This window comes from Ailuropoda melanoleuca, chromosome 12 (assembly GCF_002007445.2).
Source record: "Ailuropoda melanoleuca isolate Jingjing chromosome 12, ASM200744v2, whole genome shotgun sequence".
In the NCBI taxonomy this organism is placed as follows: domain Eukaryota; kingdom Metazoa; phylum Chordata; class Mammalia; order Carnivora; family Ursidae; genus Ailuropoda; species Ailuropoda melanoleuca.
This window is the reverse complement of record NC_048229.1, coordinates 68,361,879-68,379,414: the sequence shown is the minus strand read 5'-3', so window position 1 is coordinate 68,379,414 and position 17,536 is coordinate 68,361,879. Positions and strand designations below refer to the sequence as shown.

General features: G+C 46.2%; 1 protein-coding gene and 1 pseudogene across 1 annotated transcript in view; both read right to left on the bottom strand.

Annotated features, from left to right (window-relative positions):
- The window catches only part of HYDIN (HYDIN axonemal central pair apparatus protein), a 363,532-nt gene that overhangs the window by 74,137 nt on the left and 271,859 nt on the right, over nucleotides 1-17,536 (bottom strand). Inside the window, exons 46-55 of the mRNA XM_034638025.1 lie at nucleotides 16,113-16,742; nucleotides 13,518-13,739; nucleotides 11,278-11,486; nucleotides 10,883-11,065; nucleotides 9,546-9,665; nucleotides 6,469-6,628; nucleotides 6,194-6,366; nucleotides 5,399-5,597; nucleotides 1,879-1,978; nucleotides 314-413 (exon numbers count right to left, since the gene is read on the bottom strand). Coding sequence (XP_034493916.1) covers nucleotides 314-413; nucleotides 1,879-1,978; nucleotides 5,399-5,597; nucleotides 6,194-6,366; nucleotides 6,469-6,628; nucleotides 9,546-9,665; nucleotides 10,883-11,065; nucleotides 11,278-11,486; nucleotides 13,518-13,739; nucleotides 16,113-16,742 — 2,096 coding nt within the window. The remainder of the gene's footprint in view (nucleotides 1-313; nucleotides 414-1,878; nucleotides 1,979-5,398; nucleotides 5,598-6,193; nucleotides 6,367-6,468; nucleotides 6,629-9,545; nucleotides 9,666-10,882; nucleotides 11,066-11,277; nucleotides 11,487-13,517; nucleotides 13,740-16,112; nucleotides 16,743-17,536) is intronic.
- On the bottom strand, nucleotides 10,773-10,872 carry LOC117795370 (annotated as a pseudogene).

The window sequence follows — 17,536 nt, the reverse complement described above, 5'->3', positions numbered from 1 at the left end:
AGGACCTCCCCTCACCTAGAACGTCTTCCTCCCAACATTTCCTTCCAAGTCTCTCTCCCACCCCCTGACCCCTGTGGCTCTGGGTACTTTGAGAGGGACTTTAAGGGTCCCTGTAAGGCCAGGGTTGAGAGTAGTGTGAAAATCTCTGCTCTTAGCAGTTGGAATTCCATTCATTTGAAGCCCAAGAGAGGCTATAAGCAGAGATGGTTCTTACAATTTCCTCAGTTAAGTTTCTGTTTTTTATCTCCCAGGTAACACTATTCTCCCCATGCTTGGAGGTGGACGACCACATGCCTGATGGTTTTCAGGTTACCTGAACATGATCTCATATTTGCCACGGTTCTTCAGTTGCAAGGGCTGCTTTGCCTCTTCCATGACCTTCACGATCCCAAAGTTGAGGCCTCCCTCAGCTCCTGCAGAGGCCAGGGTGGGTGGGGGAGTGGACGATGTGGGAGTGAGAAGCAGGGGAACTTCCTATTGAAGTTCATGTGGAAAATCTATGATGACAAGTTCAGAGAATTTGTTTTCTGAAAACACTGTGGCTGACAAAACCTCCTGTAACTGAGTCTCAGCAAACTAACAACAGGCTCTCTTCCTGCCCCAGCTCAACTTGGGAAGCTCCCTCTGGCTTCCAGCTTCGGACCACCGTCCTTCCTTTCACGCCTTCCGTTAGCTCAAACTTCCATAAAACTTTTGTATCAAGTGTATAATAAAAGTAGTTAGAATATTACATATAAATTTGTATTGTTTTACTTAGCACTGTGTCATAAGCATTTCCCCACATAATTAAAAACTCCTTATAAATGTGATCTTAATGTTTATATAATATACCATGATATGCTGTTCCATAATTTACAATATTATTTCTATGGTAATACAGATATTACCAATATTCTTGACAGATTTTTAGGTTATTTCCAATCCTCCATTATTACAAATAATGCTGCAATAACTATCCTTGCACATAGATTCATGACATCTAGGCAAACATCAGCTCTCATGTTTTGTGAATCTTGCTGAAGAGGAGAGCAATTAGGAGAAGGAAGAATAATGGAGAACTGCATGCTAAAATGGAGGGATCTAACCTTGGTGTGAGGGCAGTGTGGTGGGCAGAATAATGCCTTCTGTCCCCAGAAGGTGTCCCTGTCTTAATCCCTGGAACCTGTGAATATGCTAGGTCACATGGTAAAGGTTGTTAATCAGCTGACTCTATCTATCTATTTATCACTTGACTTTAAAATAGAAAGATTATCCTGGATTCTCTGGGTGGGCCCAGTGTAATCACAACAAAAGCAGAAGAGGAAGACAGAAGCAGGAGAACCAGAGAGATGGTGGCGTGAGAAGGACCTGACCCAGTGTTGCTGGCTTTGAAGATGGAGGAAAAAGGACTATGGGCCAAGGACGCAGGTAGCTTCTAGAAGCTGGAAAAGGCAAGGAAATGGATTCTCCCCCAGAGCTTCCAGAAGGGAATGTGGCTCTGCTGACACTCTGATGTTAGCCCAATTAGATCAGTTTTGGACTTCTGACCTCCAGAACTGTGAGATAATAAATCTGTATTGTTTTGAGCCACACAGTTTGTGGTAATTTGTTATAGCAGTGATAGAAGACTAATGCAGGTAGGAAGATAGGTACTTACTCTCGGATAGCTGTTCAGAAAAGAGTTTTGCCAACTTTATAATTCTGGCCACCCCTTGTCATCTCCAGTTGGAGAAACCTAAGATTTGTAGTCATGTTGCTGACATGACTCTGGGACTTGCATTACTATTTGCTGAAATTCCATGCCCTCCCCAACAACCGTTAGTCTTCCTCTACATAAAAAATACATCGCACTAAAAGATGTCACTTCTAGACACCCCTTCCTTGAAGGGGTCAACAGACCTTTGGGGAAGGTGATGTCCAAGGCGACGTCATAAGACTCTGCAAAGATCAAGATGTTTTCAATCTGAACAACACCAACAAGATTGTCTGCATCTAAAACCTGTTAGGGTAAAAGGGATTCTTCAGTAAAAGCAAGATCCACAGGGGGCTTGGAGCTTGAACTGTGTACCATGCACTGGGAATGATGAAGGAGATATGGTAGAGAATATTTTAAAAATGTATTTAGCTTTTGTCTTCACTGAGCACTTGGTATGATTAGTGTTCTCATAGCATCCTTTGGGAAATGCCAGTGTAGACAATGGATATAAGAATGGGGAAAAGTGACTGCATTTTTCGTCCTGTCCACTTACGAGGTTTAAATTATTTGCGTGATTTTCACTGCCTTATTGAAGTTGGGCCTGTGAGTATACATCGCAGAAAAGTGTTATTTGGAACTTTTAAATAAAATAAACCTGAAGAGCATTTTTCTGACAGTTGAAATGGAAAAGTTGCACTTTGTAAATCATCCTTGCTTTACTAATTTTATAAATCTGAGTTCTTCTGTTCTTTGTTTCTGGTTCAACCTGTAGAAAAAGTGCTAGATTTTCATAGAAAATAAGTGTTTAATGTTTCTCTTCAGGAAATTTCAAGTGTTTTATTTAAGTGAACACCTTTACTATTCAAGTTGGAAATGTGTAAAAAAAAAGCAAGCCTGCCCCTCCCAGATGCCCACTGTGCCCTCCCTCCCTTACGGTCCAGAAGCACCTGAACTTGTGTCAGCTGTCAGCTGGACCCAACTTTTAACTCTTGAGACAAACAAGGGGTGATAAAGTGTCCATTTATCAAGGGGAAGAGCTGTTGGGCGGGGGGTAGCTCTCCTGGACGGCCCTGCCTCTCTGTTGAAGCCTCAAGTTGAGAAATGAAGTCACCAGCTCCTCATGACCTGTGGTTTGGTGCCAAGCGGGAAATTTGTAGCTGTCACCAAACTCAAGTTTCAATTCAGAGCTTCCAACTTTTCTTTCATCAGGAATTTTGCCAATGTTTCACAGAGCAAATTGGACCGACTTCAGTTTTACCTTCTTTTGCTGCTCAGCCTCTGACAGAGACGACAAAGAGGACTGGCAGCAGGAGGAAAAACAGGACAAAGAATTTGGATTATCAGCCCCAGGATTTACACAGTATCTTTCTCCTGATAGATGCCTTGCACCCAGAACATTCTATTTCCTTTGCTTTCTTATTGGAGTGGGGGGTGGAGATTAAATTTTGTAATTGGGGGAAATAGGATGAACAATTTAAAAGGTACACAAATAAAATGAGTTCACCACTGCATTTCCAAAGGGACCAGAAAGCAAGGCATTTCCTCACGTAGATGTTGAAGGAATATAATGTGGGGAAGAGAAGCCTGAGACCACTTTGAGGAGCCTGAGGGGAAACCCACCGTGTCTGCTTTGACTGGAACACACAGGGATGCCATATCATCCCTAAAATAAAGAAATGTTTCCATACCAGGTGGTAAACAGCTGTCACATGACCTCTCCAAGTAACCCCTCTTGCCTGCCTTCCCCACCACTCCCACCATGGGAACCCCTGGAGGCCCCGGGATCCAGCAACAGAAGGAGGAAGCTGACACAGCTGGGACCCTACACCAGCCACGTGGCCTGGGTTCCTTGTGCAGAGGCCCGTGTCTGTGTAGAGAATGGTGTTTAAAACGTTGACTTTCACCCCCTGATATTCAAAAAAATTGTTGATTAAATGAATCTATCAGTATCTGTGTTCAGCTACCTTAAGGACTGTCATAGATAGGTGATAAGAGAGACTGGATCCATTGAATGGAAGCAAAAGTAAAAACAGGATTAATTCATGTGAGTTACAGTTGGAAATCTGAACCCAACCCAAGGAAGAATTAATAGTCAGACCTGTTCAAAGGAAGATCAGGCTGCTTTGAGGGTGGGTAAGTTTTCTATCCCTTTAAGTATTCAAAGAGAAGCTTGGGTAATCCTTTGATTGTTGCAGAATTGATGCAAGCATCAAAAGTCAATGACATTCACTCGTTCACTGTTCATTTTACAGATTCTGCTGAGTACCTTCTACGTTTGGGCCTGTGCTAGACATTGGGGATATGATGGCGTAGTGCACTGAATGGTGGCCCTGTCTTAACCCCTGGAACCCGTGAATGTGACTTTATTTGGAAAAAGTCTTTGCAGATGTAATTAAGTTAAAGATCTCGAGAGGAGATCATCCTGGATTATCTGGGTGGGCCCTAAACCCTGTGACAAATGTCCTTGCAAGAGACAGAAGAGGAGAAGACGCAGGCGAAGAAGGCCACGTGAAGACAGAGGCAGAGACTGGAGTGACGCAGCCACAAGCCCAGGAACTGGAGCCACCAGAAGCTAGAAGAAGAAAGGAAGTCTCTTCCCTAGAGGCTTCAGAGAGAGAGTGACCCCGCAGACACGTTAATTTCAGACTTTTGTCTTCCAGAATTGTAAGAGGATAAATGTGTGGTGTTTTAAGCCACTTAGTTTGTGGACATTTGTTACATCAGCTCTCAGAAATGAATACAGATGATGAGCAAGTCAGGCAAGACCTTGTCCTGATGGAGTTCACTTGAGAAAGTAAAGAAAGAAACAAGCTATGTGCCAGGGGGGAGGCGCTCTGAAGGATAGAGAAGGCAGGGTGAGTGATTTCACGTAATGGGATTTCTTCTCTGCAGTCATCAGGGGAACCCAGTTGGAGCAGTGCTGTTTAGCGGACCCCACAGAGCCTAGGGGCAACATTCTTGGCAGGGTTGCTGCAAGGCCAAGGACCTGGGGCAGGAAAAAGCCAAGAGACCATGTGACAGGGCCGATGTCTGACAGCTAAGGTAGATACTGAGGCAGGAAGGGCCTGAGAAGCCGGTGGGGACCCTGGGCTTGATCCTCACCACAGCTGGAGCCAGCAGATTGCTGCAGGGAGGAGAGGGGCCTGACCTGACTGACCCAGAGCAGGAACTGGGCCTCCACCGACATCCAGGCGAGAGATGCCCCAGGCAGCCTGGGAGATGGAGGCGGCAGCGGTGTGGGGAGAGGAGTGGGTGGGCGGGAGATACGTGGGCAGACAGTCGGAGGAGTGGGGGCCAGACGGCAGGCTGTCAGGGGAAGGAGGGAATCTGAGATGGTTCCTAGGTGTCTGCTGGGAGCACCTGGGCAAAAGGTGATGTTACCCAGTTAGACATCTGAGCCGTGACTGGGATTGGGAGCATGGAACCAGGAGTCTCAGGCTTACCTCGGGATAGTGACATCATTCACTCCCTCCCACCCTCCCTCTGCACTGAGTGAGCGCTGTGTTTACGGCACCAGGCAATCAGCCATGAACAAGACTGCCTTTATGGAGCTCACAATTGGGCGCAGAGCAAGATACTGTGGGTCAGTGGTTGTCAAACAGGGATCAGTTAGGAGTGTGTAACACAGAGATGTAGCTCTGTGTGTGTGTGTGTGTGTGAGAGAGAGAGAACCCAACATATAAACATTTTGATGGCCAAGTCTGGAGATGTGTGAAGCCTCACCTCCAACCGGATCACCTTCTTGATGTTGACAGGTTTGGAGGGCTGGAAGTGCAATTGCAGGCTGTACTCAGCCTTGGGGGGGATGGTCCCCTGCATGGTGGACACGGTGAAGTCTTCGCCCAGGTGCTCCAGGTTGGTGATCCGCCAGGCCACGGGCAGTGGTGTGACGTTGCGGAGAAGAACTACCTTGGATTCTTTTCTGCGGAGACCAAAAGAAATTTTGTCAGTTTCAAATGATTCTGATTTATTATGTCAGGTCCAAAAAAGCACTTCTGGTTATTTCAATCATTGCTCAGCTCACTAACCAGAGTTCTTCAGGGAATAGGGCCTGGGGGTAATGATCAAGGAATGCAGGATACATACCATAATATTCTCTCCCAGTAGCCCCAGAAATAAACATTCTCTATTTAGAATAATATAATACCAGTGAATGAAATGGTTAAGTTCCAGTTTTGGTCTAGCATTCTCTGTGCTTTAATTTCTAAACCAAAGATTCTTTACCTTTGAAGGTAATGGACTACTTAGAGAATTTGGAAAAAGGGAGTCCTTCTGAGCAAAATGCAAATATGTACATACTTTGGCAGCTGATTTTGGGGGTTATGTCCTGGACCCCACATGTGAACTTCATAGGGTTACTAACCATCTTAGTTTGCACAGGGCCAGAAATTTCCCTGGGTGCAGGACTTTCAGTGCTAAAATGAGGAGAGGCCTGAGAAAATCGGGATGAGCTGGCCACCCTAGAACTATATGTTCTTTAAATCCCATTGCAGTCCAGGTGTCATCCAGAACTCTGACCTGTGCAACAAGAGCCGGTCAAAATGCAACTGTCTGGAGTCCAGCTCTAGTTCTGGGCGGACCCCTTGACAGGTTAACTTGAAGACAGCTGGCTCTGGGTTCTCCTTGATGCAGCAGACAATGCAGTCATCAAAGACACCAACCGCAGTGGGGTAGGCCCATATGTTCAGCATCTAAAGGAAGCGTCGAAACAGTACATTTATGCCAAGAATGCCAAGACCTCAAATTTCCCAAGAAAGACTTGCCTTGGTAGACTTGTTTCCATGCGACTGTACCTGCTTCTCATTGGGTTTCAGAATCATGTTGGTGGGCTCCAGGAAATAGGTGGTTGCTCTGACATCATTCTGAAAACAGAAGAACGCCTCCACGACCATGGGGGAATTATTCATGATGGTCAGTGTCTCCGTGTTGCCTGGGAACAAGGAGGACTTGTACCTGGAAGTGAACAAAGATTAGGGATGTGGATGTAAGGATTGACTGGAAGTTCAGGTGGCAAAGGAGACCGTGGGGTGTATGGCAATGCTGGAGGGCAGTGTGGGACACCGAGGCAGTGGCATGGCAGCTAAGAACACAAGCTTTGCAGTTGTGAAGACGTGCAGCTGGACTTTACCCCCGCTCCCCACAAGCCTTGGTCTCCTTATTACTAAGATGGGATGCTAATACTTCTTAGGATTTCTACGAGTATTAAATGCAGAGGTGCACCCAATGCTCTTCAGGACAGCTACAGATACCGAATGCCCAAAAGGCTACCTATTATTGCAAAGAATTGTGTTTTTTTTAAGTTTGTTTATTTATTTATTTATTTAAGTAATCTCTATAGCCAACGTGGGGCTTGAACTCACGACCCTGAGATCAAGAGTCGCATGTTCTACCGACTGAGCCAGCCAGGTGCCCCATTATTACAAAGAATTCTAACTGANAAGTTTGTTTATTTATTTATTTATTTATTTAAGTAATCTCTATAGCCAACGTGGGGCTTGAACTCACGACCTTGAGATCAAGAGTCGCATGTTCTACCGACTGAGCCAGCCAGGTGCCCCATTATTACAAAGAATTCTAACTGAGAAACATGAGGCTCTATCCTTCCCAGGGCTTATATTCCCAGGAGATAGAATCCTTTGAGAGTAATGTTATTTCACATCTGCCTTAGAGATGATCATTCCTAGACCTGTTTAAGACGTTATTGTTCTGATATGGACTCATTTGGCATGGTTCACTGTTATAAGGCTGTTTCCGTTCCTTCGTGACTTGGGGAAGAGCCAGAGTTGAGCACTGTGGGCACTAGAAGCTGCTCAGTTAATGGTAATGGACATAAAAGGAACCACAGAACGTACAAGGAATGCCAATGAAGACACACATCATCAGAGATCAGAGCGAAGGCACCACAGCACCCACTGGTGCCCAGGAACAGTCTGAAAAGCTTTTTTGGATAGGCAGTGATGGAGGAAGGAAGGAGAGTAAATGGCAGAGATCAAATCAGGGTCAGAAAGACAGAGTGGGGGCGCCTGGGTGGCACAGCGGTTAAGCGTCTGCCTTCAGCTCAGGGCGTGATCCCGGCGTTATGGGATCGAGCCCCACATCAGGCTCTTCGGCTATGAGCCTGCTTCTTCCTCTCCCACTCCCCCTGCTTGTGTTCCCTCTCTCTCTGGCTGTCTCTTTCTCTGTCGAATAAATAAATAAAATCTTTAAAAAAAAAAAAAGACAGAGTGATCTCTGTGTCACTACTAAAGGGGTGGTGGCCTCCATATTGAACTGGTCATCACCACCAGCCAGCACTGTGCTAAGTCTCACGTGCTAAGAACTCATTATTCAGTTCAGTTTCACAAATCTGTGGGTGGGTGCTATTGTTTTCCCATTTTGCAGATGAGAACACTGAGGCTCAGCAAGTTTTGAGAAAATAAAGAAATAATACCCGGTTGTACTGGGCCTTGTTTTTGGGCCACTGTAATCTCTAGGAGAGAGATGTCTAGCCCCAAGTTCTGGTAGGTTCCAGTGCTGTCAGGACACATGTCTCTCTAAATGGCCATGATCTCCCTGACTCCTGACCTTGGGCTGCTGTGTCCATCAGGTCCATCAACCTGACCCCCCTCCTTCTCTCTCCGAAGCCCTTCTACTGGGCCCCTTCTAGTGGAAGATCCACTCCAGCATCAGCCAACAATCTTCTTCTTGGCTTTCTGGCCCAGCCTCTCAGGAAATAAACTCCAGTTATTAACGAACTGGAGAACAAAGAAGTTTCGTTAGTTCTACCAAGTCAGCGTGAATACAAACACTCTACTTACCATAATGAACAGTAGAATGAATTAAGACGTGCTTAGAGCTGCGTCCAGTTTTGGACTCACCTCACTGCCTACACAGTGAGAAGTTTGTATGTAACTGAAAAAACTGGTATCACTAAAAAAGTGTGACTGTCAACCTTACCCAGGGTCCCTAATTCTGCCCGACAACCTTCATCTTTTTCTCTAATATTCTCCCTCTCCAACTTTCCACAAAAACTGTTTCATCTGCTCTCTATTTTCTCAACATTTTTATCTTCCCTCCACTTCCCTCCCTTGTTAGGGATGACCTCAAAACATGACTCATGGGGACCTTCTCACGGGTCCAACCTCATCTGCACCTGAAGCCATCCGCTTTCCTTCCTCCTAGTGGGCGGTGGTGGTCCCTCTTTCTGGCACATACAGCATCCCTGTCTCCCGTTGTGTTGTCTCAGGGAGCTGTACCACTGATGACCCTCACCTCCTCTTAAAACTCCAACCTCTTCCTCCCTGTCTTCCCTTGGCATCCAAACAGCATAAGAACAACAGTGTGTGAACAGTGCTCCCTGGACTCCATGTCTCCTCCCATCCTTGACTGCCTCCATTTCTCTTCACTGCCAAGTTTTCCAAAGAACTACCTTTACACCCCATCTCTATTCTTTCACCTCCCACTGACTCCTGAACTCACTTTTCTTGGCCTTCATCCTCAGAAATCCTCAAAAGGACCTTTGCTAAGGCTCTTAGGACCTCCATGTTGTTCAACCCCATGGATGTCGTCTGAGAAACCAAACCACAGAGCTTAGTCCTTGCTTTGTGTGGCTACTAGCTATACCACCTAAGCATGCAAACGACATATCCCAAAGTGAACGCTTGATCCTACTCCTCCCCCCCAAAAACCTGGTCCTCCTCCAGGTTTTTCCATCTGGGAAGATGGTACCCACATTCATCTGGGTGGCTTAGCAGAAACTCGGGGTGCAAGAACCCAGTTCTCCTGTGGTTCAGGGCTAACTGAGGCAGCAGTAGTAAAACCCTGCCTGCCTGTGTTATTCATGAGTCCAACTGCAAGTCTGAAATCTGCCTTGAAATAATGGAACACTTACTTATCTCTTGATTTTCCACAAAGCAGTGGCCCGAAGTAAAACTTCTCCATGCTCATAATATACTTCTTAAAGATGACCTCATTTTGCTTCATGTCCGCCTTCCACTGAGGAAATACCACTCTGAACACAGGGGAGGAAGAGAAGAGGAAAGGCTGTCTGAGTGCAAGTTCAATGTCTCCATTCGACGTTGACCCGAAACCAACACTCCCTGTTCAGCAAAGGGTCCAGGTATCTGGAGACAGAATGATTCTTAATTTGAGGACCTTAGTTGAGCCCTTATTCCTGTTCCCTCCCTTCCACCACCCCCAGAGATGAGAGTTTGCTTTGAACTTGAGAAAAAATTTCCCAGGTGTTTTTCATAATGAGGGGCTGATGGTAGAGTGGAGTTAGATTTCCTACACTAGTGTGTCCAGCTAGAAAAACTCCTGACAATCTCTGGAAAAGTGGTTCTGCTGGATATTAACCAGGTTCTGAGTTCCTTGTCCAATGTGGGCCCCTGGTGAGAACTGTAAAAAAGCTCCTCTTAGTGGATAAGCTATAAAAGCCCTCTTCCCATGGGGTGCCTGGGTTGCTCAGTCGTTAAGTGTCTGCCTTCGGCTCAGGGCGTGATCCCAGGGACCTGGGATCGAGCCCCGCATTGGGCTCCCTGCTCCACTGGGAGCCTGCTTCTTCCTCTCCCACTCCCACTGCTTGTGTTCCCTCTCTCGCTGGCTGTCTCTCTCTCTGTCAAATAAATAAATAAAATCTTTAAAAAAAAATAAAAGGCCTCTTCCCCTAGAGGGCTTGTCCCACTAGCTTGCTCAGGCAGGTGAATTTATGTTGAGGGTAGGGGGTGCGGTGGTGTTTGGTAGCTCAGAAAAATGTCTTCCCTTGGAGAGTCCAACAATACATATAAAACCTACTTAAATTTGCTTCATAGTTAAGCAAGCAAATGAACTTGCTGGAGGACGACGCTTCCCCTGCCTTCACACTTATTAACCTTCTCTGTAGCTCACTCTGACGGTCTAGGCCATTCCTGTGGCTTCGTCAATGGCCAGACACTGAAGCCCAATATGACCAGGGGGACTGGGGTGCTGTCCCCCGTTCCACATTAGCTCATTTATTTATTTATTCAATATTTTTCAACTCTCTCTCTCTTAGGTGTATATACTATTTACTAACAGACAAGGCCTGCAGATTTATTTCTTCTTGGATATACCCACAGTTTGGCCTGTGGTCTTTGCGTGCAAAAATACGGAACGCTTCATGAATTTGCGTGTCATCTTTGTGTAAGGGCCATGCTTCTCTGTACCGTTCCAATTGGGTTAACTTTCTCTTTTAAGGTAAAATACACTTACTTTGGGTCTTGGCAAATGTGAGGGTAACTGCAGACACCTCGGCAATAGAGCTGGTACTGGCGGTGAGTTCCAAGGATCTCAAAGTTAAATGTTTGGTCAAAGTTGCCGAGGTCATTGGAAGAGAAGTGTATTCGGATTGTCACCTCACCGTTGGCTGGCAAAATCCACCGGAAGTGATTCAGCCTGCAAATGACCACAGGACTTTTAAAGAGAGAAGGATTTCTTCGGGCCAAGGACAGACAGGACTGCTGCCTGGGAGAAGTCCTGGCCTGCCAGGGGTCAGGCACGGCCATCCAGAGGGCCCTGCTGGCAGCCCTGCTCTGTCTGGCGCTCAACAGCCACACCCTCTATTCGGGGCTCCAGTATTCCCTTCCCTGGGTGGTTCAGAGGCCCACCTGATGAATTTCTCCTGGGAGAACTGCCCAGAGAAGTTGTTCTGGTCCATGTCTGACAGGGGGGCAATGGCTCCGGGCGGTCCTCCAGGAAGGCCCTTCCTGTTGAAGGCCATGCGACGTTTGTCCTTCTGAGTGTCTCGGGCCTGATCTGCTTTTTCCTTTGGTTTCTGTTTACTCCCCTTAGAGGACGCGGTCTGCTCCTCCTGGGTCTTAATTAAACACAAGCACAGAGTCTTAAATATTCATCGACATACACCTGAACAGAAGACAGAGATGCCTAGAATACGTGTGCAGTCTAGGGTCACCGCACTGCAATGCAGAGGAGGGCCCAGCCTACTGCACTAGTGGAGAAGAGGAGGAGAGAGAAGTCTAGTGCTTTCTTGGGCACCCCATTCCCCGAGGAGGAGGCCGAAGCCCAGAGAAAGCTTTAAGCTGCAGGGAGCGCGTTCCTATACTGCATTTTATTGTAGTGTATTTTTAGTACCTTTTACTCTAGACCCCTTGCCCCCTCCCATTCACACTGACTTTTGGGCAGACCAGATCTGTGTTCTTATAGAATATTCCATACTCTGAAATTTTCTGACTATTCTTCGGGCATCATTTCAATTATTCCTTCATTCCCTGTATTTTCTGTAAACTGAAAATTAAGCATAAAGCTTGACTAGATTCATAGAAGTTGCTGTATATGTCACACTCCATCACAATGAGGGACAAAAAAATGCCACCTCAACCCATGATTACGGATGCACTGTGTTCACATGGGAGGAGTGGCGCCCGGCAGACCTGGTCTCCGTTAAGTGGGCATTTTCCTTTGCAGCTGGCCAGTCACCTGTGGGACGACGCTGTGGCTTGCAGTGAATGTCTTGTTCCCCAACAAAGTACTGCTTTTTGTATCAGTTGGTGCTCCTTCATTAATTACTTCGCTGGGGATAACAGAATAGCATTTTTCTAATTTTATTATTCTTTCTATAGTTTTAGCTGCCATTCTTCTAGAATGAAGAGCTTTCCTCTGTCAACTGGGGATGAATTAGAGTTCCTCCTAAAATGGTTAAGTAAAGTATGCTCAACCCTTTTCTGTTAATGGCTAATTTTAAGGAAAGAGGTGGGTGTCACAGTCACCTCTGAAGTTGGCATTTTTTTCTTTATCTTTTTTATTTGGACTCTGTTCTAGTAAGGCCTGCCCACTCATGCTGCTGACCTCAGATGAGAATTCCCTACTTATTTGGAAAAAGAAGTCTGAGGCAGTCTCTCCACTTAATTGAGGCTGAGGCAGGGCCTACTTCCTGCTGATTTTATTATTCTTTGCTGTTGTGCTTGGTTTGTAGGAGGCTGTGTGGGCAGATTCAAATGTGGGGCTACCATACTTCTCTGGGAATAAGTAACCCCTCTCTGGTTTTTAATAGACATACCTTCTGGATATTATTGGTCAAATCTATTTTCCTTTGTGATTTACTGTATTAATTGCATATATATTTTCTTCTACGTATATGTGATTTCATTTGGATTACTCATAGTTTTTTTTTTTTTTTAAAGATTTTATTTATTTATTCGACAGAGATAGAGACAGCCAGCGAGAGAGGGAACACAAGCAGGGGAAGTGGGAGAGGAAGAAGCAGGCTCATAGCAGAGGAGCCTGATGTGGGGCTTGATCCCATAACGCTGGGATCACGCCCTGAGCCGAAGGCAGACACTTAACTGCTGTGCCACCCAGGCGCCCCTGGATTACTCATAGTTTTAATCCAGCTGGAATTAATTTTACTGTATTGTGTCAGGCAAAGAGATAAAAAGTGAGTTTACCAAAATATCCAATCTCCTGCTCACAAACTCTTCGATAATCCGTCCTTTTCCTAGTGTTGTGTGCCCCCTACCTTGCGTCTGCTGAGTCTTGTACCCTCATGTGCTGTGTGAGCTACCTTGGCTTCCCAATACAGGCTAATATATTTTTTTAAGAGAGCTGCTTTCGCTTATTATTTCTCCCAAATGAGCTTCAGAGCAATTCAACAAGTTCCCTAGACCATCCCACGGGGCCTGGAAAGGGTGGAGATGAGAATGAGCCATTCTGCGAGAGGCTCACGAGGGGTCCCCCGGCGGGATTCACAATGAGTCAAGGGCAAGCACATCAGTGAGCGCGACACCCAACACCACACTCTGTTTTTGACCATGCGGAGGGTGACCTTTCCTGTCTGCCCAACTGAAGTCCTGCCAACGTCAGGAGAACAAGTGGCTGGCTTGCTCCTTACCTTCCCGGAACCCAGGGTGCCTGAAAGCTCTGCATCTGCTTCCCCTTCTCTCTTCTCATCCAGCAGGGAGAGCTCTTCAGGTGGGGGGATCACAAACACGAAATGCTTCAGGATTTCTGTTGTGTCCAAAGGCAGCCGCTTCATGGGGTAGGAGATGATTGAGAATAAGGTGGGAGGTGGGATGGGTGGTCCAGAGGAGCCCAGACCCAAGATGTCTAGGATCTAAAGGAAAAGCCTGTGGTTAATTTCAGATGCAGAGGGCAGGATGTCCCCAGCTGTCTCCCTGAGTGAGCACAGGGTGGTTTGGACCCTCTTGCCTTTCCCTAACATTCTTAGGAGATGCCACTGCCATGGACATGTGTTGGGGAAGGAGTGTGAAAGGTCTGTGACACAGCTGTGCAGGTCCTTCTAGACCCCCATGCCCCCAGAGCAGGCTGGGGCTCTTGCTGTGGGCTGCGTGCTCCCTATCCTTCTCTCATGATGACTTTAGTCATCTTATTGCCTCTGCCTCTGCAATTGGATGGTATACTCCACTGGGACAGGGACCAGGGTGATATAGCACAGGGCCTAGAACATAGCAGGCACTAAAAAGATATGTTTTAGACACCAGCTCTTAAAATTCTGATGTCTACAGAGTTGTTCCATCTGTTTTCAGATCCCATGTTAATGTTTCATTTACCTTTAAACGTTCTTTCTTTCTGATGCTGAAAGTAAGTTAGGGTTGGAGCAGGTCAAGTATGGCAAAGAAAACAAGCCAAGGTTCTGAGACTCTCATTGTGAGACCACATCACACCCCAGTCTGTCCCCCTTGAGGAATTACCTGTGTTTTCCCATCAACTTTTACCTGCCCAACTTTCCCCCTGGGCTGTTCCCTCCTTGTTAAGGTTGAGTCTAGTTTCTGATCAACTAAACTAGCAATCAGTGAACTGTGGCCCCTTGGTCTGGCCTGCTACCTGTTTTTGTAAATAAAGTTATACTGGGACAGAGTCTTGTCCATTGATTCACATGTTGTTCATGGCTGCGACAGAAGTTGTAGGACCTGCAGCCTAAAATATTTGCTTTCTGGTGTTTTGCAGAAAAAGTTAATCTCTGGACAAAACGTTTTAATAACCGTCTCCTTCAAACCACCACCTGTTGGGCTGCTGGTTATGCGATATTTTCTAGGAACAAAAAGCTATGTAATAGTATGATTTCTGTCACTATAGGAAGCTTGTAGGAACAAGATTTTCAAGTAGTTGCGACTCTTGCTTCACTCCACAGTATACCTACCTTGCCAGCCTGTAACATCAGTATTATCAATATTTAAAATCAACCCTAAAAATCTATGCAGAACTTATTAAATTCAACACCCAAAAAAGCAAATTATCCAGTTAAGAAACAGGCAGAAGACATGAATAGACATTTCTCCAAAGAAGACATCCAAATGGCTAAGACACATGAGAAGATGTTCCTCACTCCTCATCGGGGAGACGCAAATCAAAACCACGAGATACCACCTCACACCTGTCAGAATGGCTAAGATCAACAACACAAGAGACAACAGGCATTGGTGAAGATGTGGAGAAAGGGGAACACTTGTGCACTGTTGGTGGGAATGCAAGCTGGTGCAGCTACTCTGGAGGACAGTTTGGGGGTTCCTCAGAAAGTTGAAAATAGAGCTACCCTATGATCCAGCAATTGCACTACTAGGTATTTACCCAAAGGATACAAAAATACAGATTTGAAGGGGTACATGCACCCTGATGTTTATAGCAGCAGCATCAACAATAGCCAGACTATGGAAAGAGCCCAAATGTCCATCAACTGATGAATGGATAAAGAAGAGGTGGTATATATACAATGGAATATTAGTCAGCCATCAAAAAGAATGAAATCTTGCCATTTTCAACTATGTGGATAGAGCTAGAAAGTATTATGCTAAGTGAAATAAGTTGATCAGAGAGGGGCACCTGGCTGGCTCAGTTGGTAGAGCATGTGACTCTTGATCTCATGAGTTTGAGCCCCATGTTGGATGTGAAGCATACTTAAAAAAGTCAGTCAGAGAAAGACAAATACCAATACAATTTCACTCATATGTGGAATTCAAGAAACAAAACAGTTGAATAGAGGGGAAGGAAAATAAAAGAGGGAAGGAAACCATAAGAGACTCTTAATGATAGAGAACAAATTGAGGATTGCTGGAGGGGGGGTTGGGTGGCAGATGGGCTAGATGGGTGATGGCTACTAATAAGGAGGGCACCTGTGATGAGTACTGGGCATCACAAGTAAGTGATGAATCACTACATTCTACTCTTGAAACCAATATTACACTACATGTTAACTAACTAGAATTTAAATAGAAACTAAAAAAAAAAAAAACCAACAACTCTACAGGCTGTTTTTTATGAGGTTAGCTGGAGTAATTTAGATCTGTGGAAGTTTCTATGGATTTTCACCAACCAGAAAAAGGTCCTTTTAGCCACTGTTGTCTCATATCCAAGGGGGCCTCGGAGATTAATGGAAATAGGGGGGTGCAGAAAGGAACACTTTAATGGCCATTAGCACCGTACCCACTGCCTGATTCATCACGTCTCCAGCCTGGAGAAGAGTCTGTACCTGATCCCCTTTGGGAAGCATGTCATTCTCCATGGCCTGCTTCCAGCTCATGCCTTCGAAGTCGGGTGCCTGGATGGTTATGAATGGCACACCCAGATCCTTCTTCCCTTCATGGTGGTCCTCCTCCCCTCCTTCCACCTCCCCTCTGTCGCTCTGATCCTCCAGTGCCCTGAGCTTCTCCAGACGCTCCCTCTCGGCCTTCTCCCGCTCCTGGCGCTCCTTCTCGGCTCTCTCCTTCTCTGCACGCTCCCTCTCTCGGTCCTTGCGGCCTCGGCGCCCACCTGAAGGAGCCTGGCGCTGGTCATCAGGCTCGTGGGGCATGTCCTCACTGCCGGTGTGATGCAGCAGAATGCCTTGCTTCCGGTCCCAGTTCATGAGCATGTTCTGAATATCCTTCAGAGTCAACTCATAGGTCTTAAACTTCTGGACCAAGTGCTTGTCAGCATCCTTCAGGAGGTCCCCTTCGCTGTCCTCTTGTTCCTGGACGAGGGGAATCCCAAGCGGGTAGATATCTCCTAGTTGGTTCTTTTTCTTCTTGCTTAGATCATCCTTCTCATTTAAATGTTCCCTAACAGATCCTTTCCTTTCTAGTGTATCCATCTTGACCTCTAATTTGGAAAAAGTAAGAATCTAGAAAGCAAAACACATAAAATACGATCAACACAGTTCTTTAAGGGAGAACAGACCGCATAAGTTAGAGCAAGATGACGGTGTGTTCTGAGAGAGGCCTCACAGGATTCCAGGTGCCTCTTGCCCACACCAGGGCTGTCAGAGAATCACCTTGGGGGTCTTTGTTAAAATATTCTTTCCATGGCCCTTTGTTGGCAATAGGAGTTTAGAACTTGGCTGTACCCCAGGCTTTTAAAAAAAATATATGTGTTTACTTAAGTAACTTTGCATAGAGAAACCAACTTGATTCTTTTTCTCTTTTTAAACTTGCTTTGTGGGCTCTGATTTTCTTCTCCCCTGGATGAAATCCTTGGGGAGGCTCCATAGGCTTTTGGCCATTCTTTGGTGACATGAAGTCCAGTCGGTCTAATGATGACTGCCGGCCGGACAGCCCAGAACCCCCGTTTCTGGTGACAGCACTCCTCCTCCCTAAGGTCAGGCTTGGAGGCAGGCCTGGCCAGCACTGGCTTTCCCCTGGCCTCACCGTACCACTCCTCCTTCACATCTGTCTGCATCTCTAACACAGCGTGGAGAGTGTGGACAGGTTGCTGCTGGCCAAGCAGTCTCATGGAGGGGTCACTCACTGAGGAGGGCGGGGAGGGGCTTGGCCACTACCGTCTCTTTCTCTGTCATCAGTAGAGTCACTGCCAAGACATGGAGAATTCTGTTCGGACATGAGATTTCAGGCAGAGGACTTTGTGTGGAGGGAGGGGCCGCAGAGGGGCAGGGAGGGCTTGCACTTGAAAGATTTCAGG